General features: G+C 41.5%; 1 protein-coding gene across 1 annotated transcript in view; it reads left to right on the top strand.

The window, feature by feature from the left end:
- LOC147185677 (A-kinase anchor protein 12-like) overlaps nt 1–11,961 on the top strand; it is a 29,199-nt gene that overhangs the window by 1,112 nt on the left and 16,126 nt on the right. The window contains exon 2 of the mRNA XM_086104450.1: nt 10,223–10,298. Within this exon, the coding sequence (XP_085960576.1) occupies nt 10,223–10,298 (76 nt within the window). The remainder of the gene's footprint in view (nt 1–10,222; nt 10,299–11,961) is intronic.

Genomic DNA, 11,961 nt, shown 5'->3' with positions numbered 1-11,961 from the left:
GCTCAACGTTGTGCAAAGGAATATTTGGGAAGCGGTCGCTAATGACCGTGTGTTTGTACCACCAGCTCCATTCGCACCTCGTCTCATATATTTAATTCTCCTTGACGTATTGACTTGTTTTTATCCCACCTGCTCTGGTCACGCCTCATTTTTTCTTTTATTGACTTTTTTTTTTTTTTTTTATGGGTGGTAGTTCACAAAGTCACACTTCTGTCTCCGGAGATGACAAAAGAACTCATAAACTGTATTTAAGAACAAACGCGTCGACTTTAGAGGGCCTCTTCAGTACAACCACAGAGTATTTGTGCTTTGTTACTTTCCACCACTGCCACCTGCTCTTTTCACGCTTCATATTGTCTTCTATTGACTTTTTTATAGGCGGCCGGTCAAATAGTTACACTTGGTTGTGTCTCCTTGAAAGGTCAAATGACACAGTGATGGTTGTGGAGCCTTGAGCCGCATTTCCACTTCTTGAACGGTCGCCACGTTGTTGTTGTTGTTTTTTCTGCATGAAATAAGTCATTGAATCATCATTGTCATCACAAGATTGTCAGTTCTTTTTTTTTGGAACAGAATTCCAAGATCATACTAGTTTAATGAACTTGATAGGGGGCACTGTCACATGCCTCCTTGCGAATTTTGTTTCCGGACATGCAGTGTGGAAAATAAATGTCAGTAGCATTAATAACTCTTTTTGATAAATATAGGTGACAAAATGTGTCTATACAAATTTTGCCCCGCTCCGCCCATTCAGTGTGTACAATAAAAGGTTCTTCAACATCTTAGGTCAGTTCAAATTAAACCATTAGTTGTCTTAATGAGGGGAAAAGTCCCATTTGACCCCCCCCCCCCAAAAAAAAAATCATTCCAGTGAATTATGGAGGCTGGATGAAGGCTGCATCATATGACAAAAGTCTGAGAAAGATAAATGTGTATCTGACATCCACTCAATAAATATCCTCCACACTTGCATGGAGGAATTTCAGCAATGCTCGGCCTTCTCATAACTTGCCACCTCAAACCACTTTAAGAGTTTGATTAACCAGCCGAGGCTCCCACATGTTGCATTATGGCAGTACCGTACCAAAAATGTAGCACAACTTCATCAAACACTGTATCTCATGTTTTTTGAAGGCATCAAGTTAAAGGCACACTCAGTGTGTCACCAAGTTGTCTTGCAATTAGTGTGGTTTTGTACCGAATACGACAAGAGAGCATGCAGTTGTACGCTTGTGCTACAGGAAGTGTTCACTGAGAGGAAATCAGCTATTGAGGGTGGAGGACGCAATATATAACCGCAAGCAAGCAAGGTGCAACTAAGTCAGCATCTGAGACTTGTAGGAGAATACATGAGTGACTTAAAAAAACACACACACATACAGACGCTTTCTTCTTTACTGAAAGGTGGCAGGGGTGTTCAAGTTAAAACAAATGTCTTTTGGGAAAAGGTCAACCTTGGCTGACTTTCTAGTTGCGATGATGTCAACGTGAGGATGCTTGTCACTTAATCTCGGGCGTGGGTGTTAGCTGTGAAAGAGGCGCACATCTGTACACAATCTAAATACTTTGAATATTCGAGCCTGTCTTGGTACCCGTATCGCTTACATGTGCTAGGCGTGATCATAAGTCGTGCTATGACCAACCGATCTAAAATGGTGACATCATCGGACGTATGGCCGGATGAGTGAAATGTTTCCATTGCGATTGTTGTGCTGGCAAGTGTTGTCGTGTGCTTGGTGTGTTGATGCTTTAGGTGTGTTAAGGTAGCAGTTGTGTGAAGGTTTATAGTTAGCCAGTCTGACATTTCGTATTGCACGTTAGCATTAAGCTAGCTGATTTTTATTTAAATGACATTACAATGGAAAAGTAGATAACAGCAACCACCAAAAAGCATTTTCCACAAAATAAATAATTCAGTGGCAAAAGACAAAAAGGTTTTTCAGTGTACATTGTTTAACACTCTTATACTTTTTGTCATCATCATTCTGTCATCTTAATTTTCCCCATTGACTCTCAAGCTGTAATTTCAACAAGACAAGTGCAGTTGAAAACGCCAACCGACTTAATTTCATCGTGTCATGTGCTCCTTGTTATCACTTTCTGCCCACTTGTAATTACACGACCGTGTCCTGAAACCACATTGCGCTTGTGCTTTGACCGACCCGTGCCGCAAAAAAAAAAATAAAAAATCGCCATGAGTGGAATGTCAGGTGCTTATGTAACGTAATGTACGGCGATAAAACCCACAACGTTCCTGTATAATGAGTTGCGGCTGATCAGACGCTACCGTGGCTCTTATTATCTTCTTTAGTAGAGATGGGGGCGTGGGGTGAGGGGGGGGTCAAACAGAGGAACCATTGAGGCTAGGCTGGGACAGGGGACAAGCCCAGCCGGGGGCCCCCCTGTGTTCGCCGGCCCAAAACAAGACGAAGGAACCAGTGTGAGGCGGAGGATGCGGGGTGGAGGGGTTGGGGGAGTTTTGGGTGGGCGAGAGGAAGGGGGCAGAGATAGAATAAAGAGGACATCACGTAGGAGAGGCACATGAATCACGCCGTTGTTCTCCTGGGTCAGTGAAAATGGTGCTGGTGGGGGGGGGTGTTGAAAACCGAGCGAAAGTGGAGGAATAAGTAGAGCAGAGCAAAGCTTGCCACTTGTCTTACTAGTAACGTTTTTGGATACTACCTTGGCGGACTAGAAGGCATATTATTAGTGAAGCAAAACTGTGCTAGTTGACATCCGCGAGTGGAAAGTTATATCACAAGTTGTCAACTAATGCAGTTTTGTCTCACGAGTAGCCACGGTTCAACTAGTTTACTGCCCTTCCATGACATTTGTGCACACCACTAGTTGCGAATAGATTTTTACAGTCTAGTTTCTGAATGTGATGCCCTTGAATGTGGGAAAGGAGAGCCACAGTCGCCGATTCACAATAGAACACAATTAACATACTCACTCTGGTGCTGCTGCACAGCCAATATCGGCATCTCTGTTTTTGTCATATACCGCTACTTGATCTCCTGACAAAATACAGTTCATCTTGGATCCAACCATTCCGCTTTAATGAGCCGGCATGTCCACCAAATTGGCATAAAAATGGCATCAAAAGATGGACCGCCGTCTGAGTTCCTTCCATTTAGTCTGTCTGGACTGAACTCCTTTCCCAGATCATTAGTCACTACATTGAACTGACTGTCCAATTAAGCCTCTAATTAAGTATCAAAATTAGATAACATGGATGAGATTCACAATGGAATTGAAAAAGGGCTCTGCGAGGAGATTTATGTTTTTAATGTAGACTTAGTATAGGCAGGTGGTTAGTGAGTCGACCTCAGAGTGCAGAGGCACCGGGTTCAATTCCAACCCCCAAAAACAAAACATACGCATACTGGAGACACTGCAACACAATTGCCCCACCCCTGCCTGGGGGCCATTAAACTTGTCACCTAGATGCAACCAACACGTGTACGCAAACTGTCACAAGGAGTCGCAAAGTGGATAAAACTCATGTGATGTGTGCGTGTTATGATAAATACAAAACTGATGATTGCCTCCACTCAGTCTCGTACCGCACTGTTGTTACTCACCCAAGAAGGATTTAAATTACTCAACTGATGGATATTTGGATCGCAAACCAGTGTGCTGTCTTGTAGAAAAATTATTTGACTACATATTCCATCTCCTTGTTCATCTATCTATGCCAGGATGTATAGTGGATGCAGAGTTGTTTGTGTTTTTAAAAATGACGTTTTGGATTTGTGATGTCTTGCTTTTGTCGCATATTTTTGAGGCAATGCAGTATCCATCAGTGATCTCGAGAGAAACGCTCCGCCCAACAGGCCGCTTGCAGCAGCTCAGACCTGATCAATCACTGTGACGGCGACACTTTGCCGCGTCAGTATTTAGATCTGATGCTGCCTTTCATGACAACGTAAGCATTTCAGTAGCTTTGCATGGCCTCTAGCTTGGAGCGACTGCTTCGCATGATAAAACTGCAAAAAGTTAGGTAGTCCCTTGGTGTCACGATGGCAGAAAAGCACTACCTTTGTCAAAATGAAGTTCCTCAACTCACTTGAACACAGCCCCTTGGCACCAAGTCACCATAAATTAACAACAAAGCTCGGTATTCATCTCAATGAAGCTCCTCCACTTATCTCAACATAGTCCCTGGCGCCAAGATGCCACAACATGGCAGCGAAGCACTACCTTTGTCTAAATGAAGCTCCTACTTTGGAACCTTCGTGGTGGTGGATGTTTTAGTTCGGGCCCATCCCTTGCTTCTCTTTTATGCACATCCATATTTCATCAGTTATGGTCCTGATGCAGCAGTCAAAAGCTTCACTGAGCACAGTGGATGGTGATGTGTGGGGTGTGCGTGTGTGTGTGTGTGTGTGCGCGTGTGCGTGCACACCAATTGGAGTTGAGCGATTTTTCAAGGACAAAGGATGAGTCATGGCTTTGATAGTACTGTACTGCTTCGTAGCTGAGCAGACAGTATTCGGGTGGGCGTGGCTACTCTCATCTGTCAGCCCTAAAAAATGTCTGAGGTGTGCGCTATCAAAGTTGCACCTCTGCAGAGGTGCCACTTTTATTTTAGTTTTTTAACTTTCAAGCGACTCAAACCGTACTACATTTGCGCCAACTCTACGAGCGCCTCACAGCATGTGCAAAAAAGCAGGTTCCGTTATTTTGAACACCGGCCAGCGGAGATGGTTGAGATCTATTGAAAAACTAAACAGATACATCCACCAAGTCGCCAGATGTCTGTTCACAAATCATGTCCAAATATGAACATCTGTATATTCTTATGACAGTCGTCCACTCATGACTCATGAGTGCTACTTGATGGAAAAAGCACGAAATTTCACAGAGGAATGCATTTTGAATCTCCAGATGGTCAGAAAATGCACATATTGATTCAATACATGCAGTATTCTTTTTTTTTTCTTTTTTTTTCATTAAGATGCTGTGAATCCTAGTGTTTTATAAACTGTATTACAGACGGTATTTGTTCAATATAAAATGACATGGGTTCTCTTGTTGAGATATAAACAATAGCATAATATGGTTAAATTAATTTATTCCATTACTGTAGCAATTTACAGTTATTGCATCTTTATTCAAATTAAATTGAATTGCCTTCAAGTGAATAAAAATCGTTCAAAATATAAGAGTAGAAATATTTTTCAACTTTAGTTTTTTAAATTTATTACATATAGATTGTTACATTTATCTTTCATCAAATTAAATTAACTGAAATAAAATTGCTATTTTCGCAAAATATCTTATGAAAAAATTAAAATCATTGTCCGACGTTGTCATTTATCAACATGTAATTCAGTTTCGTATTAGGCTGATAAATGTTATTTTATGAGATTGTCTAACATAGGTCTATTACAAGGTGTGCTGTTTTATAAATACAACAGTTTTATTATCCCCCCCCAAAAAATAATTTCATCCTTCACATTTCCATCCTTTTAAATGAAACCAACATTTCATGCGTTTCCGCATAAATATTTCTGTTGTAACACTTTTCGTTTAGTAGGTCCTCTGTGGCCTCCAGGTATCCAAAACAAGATGTCTGGGCTAATTAAAAGCATGCTTTTAATCAGTTGTCTCTCCTTTCCCCCCCCCCACTCATGTGATGCCTATCATGTGTTCATAGATTCTCGGAGGTCAACAAATGGGTCCGTATTTGTTATTTAAGCCCCGTAAGAGAAGCAGTCCCCCCTGGGGTCAAACACTGGCCAGCGGTCACGATTAGCACAGTGTCCCGAGGGTGGGTGGACGGGGGGTCTTTCCTAAGACCCGGCTGTTGTTGTTTGCTGTTCATGTGCGGCCCACATAAAGGCAAACCGGTGATGAAAAGCAGACAAGTAAGCGGTGGGTGGTATGGAGGCTTTGGGGTTCAAGGGTTAGCGGCACTGATGTAGGTAGAGCACAACTGTGACAGGTGTTTGCTCCGTTTGCTTTGCATCTCTCGCTCTCAAAAACACAATATAACGGCACGCAGCTGTGTCACGTATATCATCTGGATCACTTCACAGTATTTAAGAATATTTTTTTAAAAAATTGTAAAATGCGTCTCACCAGAGATTTTGATGATTAAATGTGCACGGATTCAACATGCTGGGACGTTTTGCTCGAAACATCCTATCAAAGGACGGAGAAATTGTGATGTCATGAAGGGTCAGCGCTATGGTACTCTGAGGACAAATTTTGAATCGCAAGTGTCCTCGTGATACCCCAAAACATTTCCGTGGCTATTTGATGTTTTATTCGTCATCTAAAAGTACTTCAGAGCGCAAATCGTATTAGCAAGTCATGTTAAATCACGTTTTTGTTTTGTTTGAAAGCCTTTTTTCAAAGCCCAACTTCACAGTCCTGAAAGGGAATCCTGACCTAGCAAAGGAATACTTTTAATACAACTAGTAATGGTTTTAATACAACAAAATTCACAATCAGGTGTTTCTTGGAGCTGCATTTGAGGGTTAATAGCTCGTGGAAAGCGTGAAAGTGCTCTTCAGGGGTCTTGTCGGGCTTTCATCTTTACTTTGTATGTAGGTCAGTGTTAATAGATTGTGATCATAGATTGGTGGCTGGTAGGGGTGAGTAGAATCGAGCGAGGACGCGGGGCAGTGAGCTTGAACTTTTTCTTTTTTTTTTTTGTCTGCAAAGACATTTTTCGCTTAAACTACAATTATAGTTTTATATCCTCAAAATGCACACACACGCACACAATTTCCAGGATGAACAAACCCAGAATATATTGACAGTGGAATAGTTATAGGCAACCTGCCGCTGTGACCGTGTAGGAGAAGTACGAACTTCATTACAAATCAACAAAGAATCAAAGGAACACTTATGTAACAAACGTGCATGCACGAGAGTAGCAACACTATTTGCGTCTTTTGCGGGCAGATCTTGAAAGGTCACATTAACAACCATGCTAAAGGTGAGAGAAAATGTTTTTATTTGTTGTTATTTATGTTTTACTCTAATACAGTACGTGTGTATTCTTTATTTTATACATTGTGAAAATATAAATACCAAAGAGTCAAGCGTATAGCCTTGCAATGAAAGTTAATACTTTTGTGCTCAAGCATTACTTCATTCACAAAATATACTGTATATATATTTTTTCTTGATTAAAATGTTTCTATATGGTCTACTCTTCCAAAAAAAAAAAAAAGCAAAGAAAATGATGAATAAACTGAAGTCTCTTTGAAGATTAGCATTAATTAGCATTAAGCAACATTAATAAGGGAAAAGCTATGGTGACAAAAATATTTCGGTTTCCCTTTTCTGACCAGTCATAATTGTCGTTAAACTACAGCTAAATAATGTTAATTACTTACACACCCAAAAAAGAGCTTTGCTGATATGTGTTAAATGGTTACCAGCCATGCTAACAATCATGCTAACAACCATGCTAATAGTGGGAAGCACATTTCAACATTTAAACTACTCCTTTTTAAAAAAAAAAATAATTTTTATAGTATACCCCAGCTCTTCTCATATTGTTAGACCGGAGCATTTCACCGCTGCCCCTCTTGCTTTCCATTAGCGTTCCCCACTTCATTGTTTGCCTTTGGGGATATAAATCTCCTCTGCCGGCCTTTGCGGAGTGATTTCGGAGACAGACGGTCGTCTCCGCGGCTGTAGCCAAGAAGCGAATGAGGCCCGGCTCAATCAAAGACAGACGAAATAGAAGCATCGAGAGAAGAGTACGATGATAGAGGAGATCATTGTCTCGCGGTGCTCACAGCTCAGTGCGGTGGAATCAATGGAAGCGTGTCATGGATATTTTGCCACATGGTGCACCTCTTCGTTTGATGCTCTCGGCTGGAAGGATTCCCGAGTATCAGTCAATGTTAGGAGGATTACTTGGAGACACGGCTCTCAGACAGACTGAGTGTCATTACCCCAGGACATCAATCAATAGTTCCAGCGGGGGTGGATATTGTGATAAGAATACAGCTGCAGTATTCTGAGATTTCAGTGGGGGGGAAAGTCATCCCATAACAAAAATACAGTTGCAATATCACGACACAAAAGTTGTGTTTTTTAAAATAAGTCACATTTCAAGAAAATTAAAGTGTCGGAAGGACAACAGAACCACCCTGTTTTCTTCCTCCGAGAGCAGATGTTAACTGTCAAGTCGGTCTTTCGGTCTTTGTGGCGTACCACGTTGGCCACTGAGACTGGAGAAAAAAATGCTCAAATGGCTGCCAAGCCGCTGCATTTTCCACCTGACAAGAGAATTCGGCGTCAAGTTTTTGGGCTCGGTTACTTTTAGGTCAGAAGCGTGATCAAGGCAAACGCGATTGTCCTCAGGATGAAAGCTGTATTCTTTTACTCATTTAAGCAGTAAGATTAAGTATAAGCAATTTAATGCCTTGTCAATGTTTTACTGTGTGATGGGGATGATACAAAACATTTGGCCCAAACCGAAAAAAAATTGTGGATGTTTTTTTTTTAATTGTAGATATACTTAGTGTCAAGTATTTGCCCATATCATTCCCTTAAAGATATGCCTTAGGGGACGTGCGGGACGTAGGAACAACCATTTGGATGATATGTGCTGACAAAGTGAGCAGAGTCAGGTGTTGGAAGGGGGAATCTTTGGAATGTTGGAAAATGGGGGGGGCAAGGAATCCTGGGAATGAAAGTCATGGGGTGGACTAGGGCAGGACGGAGTCGCCGCAGGTCCAAAGGTGCACCAGATAGATCACATAACCGATCTGATCGGACGTGCTGATGGCTTGGGAAGGACCACAATTTGCAGAGGGGGGGTTGCAAAATTCAGGGAATTTTCAAACATGGAAACTTTTCAAGGGAGTTGATGGGGATAAAGCAGTGGATTTACAAAATTGAAGGTTGGCTCTTATTTGGGAATGTAAATAAAATACTGTATATTTTACAGTTGGACCTTAATTTATGAGTGCCCCAACTTTGTTAGTTGCCATCACTGGCTGTCAGTTGCCACAATGTTGCACAAATGTAAAATGAAGCATTCCCATCGTTTAGCTTCCCCCCGCTACCATTTGTCCTGAGCAGGGTATTTCCTGGAAGAGTTTGTATGCCGAGTGTTCCATTAGCTCGATGAGCATGTCTGCGGGGAGGCTCTGGTTGCCTCTCCACTCCGGGGTCTGACTATTGTGCAACTGTCACTCAGAGATGCTCTCTGCCAGGAGGAAGCACTCTGACTCATTTGATAAGGCTGTTTGGAGTTGGGCTGTGTCTTGTTAACTTGCTGTACTTGTGTGTGTTCATAATGAAAAAGAGCCTGTTGCTGCTTCTATCAGCATGATCCAATAGAGATCCCTTTTTTCAGCCTAGTTTTTGTCGTTTTGCCACAGGAACCAAAATACTTAATGGTTGTGGAATGCACTGCTGTGTTTATTCCAGCCCGCATTAATAAGGGTGTGTGCGTGTGTGTGTGTTTGTGTGTGTGTGTGTGGTGCGTGATGACGGCACCATATGTAGTTCGCTGGGTGCCATTTGTAATCTCGAACCTTCGTAAGATTTACAATCGGAATGCCAAATAACTTAATATTTACAGTATACAGGACAAAGTAATTGGACATAGTAGCAAGCCATGTGGAACCCAGCTAGTTTTTCATGGTAAAACTAGGCAATTGTGACAAATGTCAAAATATTGTATGTGGAGCTAGTATGGAGCCTTGTGGCACACCCATCCATATCTGCTGTAGCCACAGGGGATACTCACGACACCATGTTGCAATATCTTTGTTTTAATCAATGGCATTTAACATTCGCATATGTTTACATCACAGTAGATCCCTGCGATTTCTCAGTGAGGTCAGGGACCGTCTACTTGTTCTTTACTATCGGGCAGCATTCCAAAGATGTTTCGTCTCCAATCGGAGGTCATAAATATTCAAACTTCCCAGGCATCTGGAATAAAATATTAGAGGTGGGGTCGCAACAAATGGAATCCACTTCAAATATCTATTTCAAAATACTCACACTTGTCAAAAAAAAAATATTTTAACGATTTTGGTTGCGGATTGAGCAGCTCTATGTCTGCACATATGTATCCCGTATTGTTTGCTTTGGCTCTCGAGGAACCAGAGTTCCTTTCCCCCTGCTTTAGTCTCCTGCCAAGATAAATTGACCAATTCCACTATAGATTTAAAATGTCATGTTTTTTTTGTTTTGTTTTTTTAAAATAAAGAAATATTTCTTCCTTTTCTTTCAGCCCCTGCAAAAGAATGGACAAATCTCCAGCCTGACTAGTCTGAATGGACACTCGGAGGACAACATGCTGACAGAAGGTGTGTACGTGTGTTTGTGTTTGCAGTTTTATGTGCAAAAGTAGTGCAAGATTGACTCACTAATCCCTCTACACACATATTGGTTTAATTATAAAATGTTTTACATCATTCTCTTGTAATAGGGTGAATGGAACATTTTTCTTGCATGGACCATTGAAAGGTTTTAATAGCCACACTTTTCCTTTTAAAGTTTCAACGGTGGCCTGGCCGATTAATTGGCTGGCGGTTTAATCGGTTGATATTTTGGGCGGGTCGGTTATTGTGATTTTATACCGCCAAATATCAGATTTCAACGTCCACATTATCCACAAAAAAAGGAAATAAACAAAATAAAAATGAGAACTACTTTCAAAAAAATATTGAAAATATTCCACAGGTAGGTTAAGATGTGAGTCCCGAACCTCATGTATGCAAGGTTCACTGTATTGTGATTGGCTTTTTTTTCTTCTTTTTTTTGCACAGGTATGTGCAGAGGATTTAGGGTGAGCAAACTTTGAGGACATTCTTGGGGGTGTTTGTTTTTACATATCTATTGAAATACAAACTTGCATTTTCCTTGTGTGGAATTGCCAAAAGGTCCATGCATTAAAAAGAAAAAAGAGAGAGAAAGGCCTAAAAATAAAGGTTGTACAAGGATAAAAAGATGTATTGGATATGTGAGTCGTGATTAACGCGTCCAATTTCTGAAGATTGCGCGCCTCCATCCTCAACCTGCGGTTTTCCGTCCCTGCAGCTGCACATGTTTATTATCCTTGCCGTTGCTATTGTGTCAAGCGCTATCTGGGAGGGCCGCAGGGATGTGTATACACCCTCCCTAAATATTTAACAGGCCGTGACCCGGGCCCCGCGCAAAGCAAGCCCGCGTACTTCATAATACGCCGCGGGCCAAGGGAAAGCGGTAACCCAACACGACTTAAAACGCAGAGAAATGTCACATACCGTGCTTTCAAATAAGCACTTTAATAAGCTATTTTATTAAGCGGCGCTGTCCATTGACAGAGTAACGCGCTCTTTTTCACGCGCAGCTTCACATTGGATGAGGTGACAACGACGCCCATTTGTGGGGTTTCATCTCATATGTTAGCATTAAGCTAGTGGACCTTTTTGTAGGGGATTTTCATTATAAAAACACAAGTTGCAGTAAACGGGTTCACTGTATAGCTATCAAGATTCCAGTCAATTACAACAAGCATTGCCATGGCAACCCCATATCCCATACTGTCGTAGACCTGCCAGGACACCTCCCATGTCGCTAAAGTACTTACTGTTGTTATTTACCCCAATAATAGTCTCATTTGGGAATTATATTCTGTCCAAGTTCAACATGTTCAATCTTTAGAAATGTCACGAAGATGAACGTTCTAAATATCAGTGTTAGATTCAAGACCTTCAGGTTTCTCCCTCTCGTTTCCTGACACATGTTTATAATCATCACTTTAATCAATCCGAGTGCCTGGGCCCAAACATTGTGCGATACTTTTGGCAGAAGCGCAACACGCGGCCAGCTGTAATCCACCCATGAAATATTTTCTCGTCATCGTTAATATGAAATGTCATCACGACATTGTGGTGAAGAGTAGAGGGAGCACATGCACTTAAATAAAATCATGGTAAATACTCGTGTTAAAAAAAAAAAAACCTAAGTTGCTTTACCCGTTACTTG

Source organism: Hippocampus guttulatus, chromosome 23, assembly GCF_054856545.1.
Source record: "Hippocampus guttulatus isolate MCC_2025c chromosome 23, RoL_Hgut_1.0, whole genome shotgun sequence".
Lineage (NCBI taxonomy): Eukaryota > Metazoa > Chordata > Actinopteri > Syngnathiformes > Syngnathidae > Hippocampus > Hippocampus guttulatus.
The sequence above is the reverse complement of the archived record's forward strand: the minus strand, read 5'-3'. Positions and strand labels throughout refer to the sequence as shown.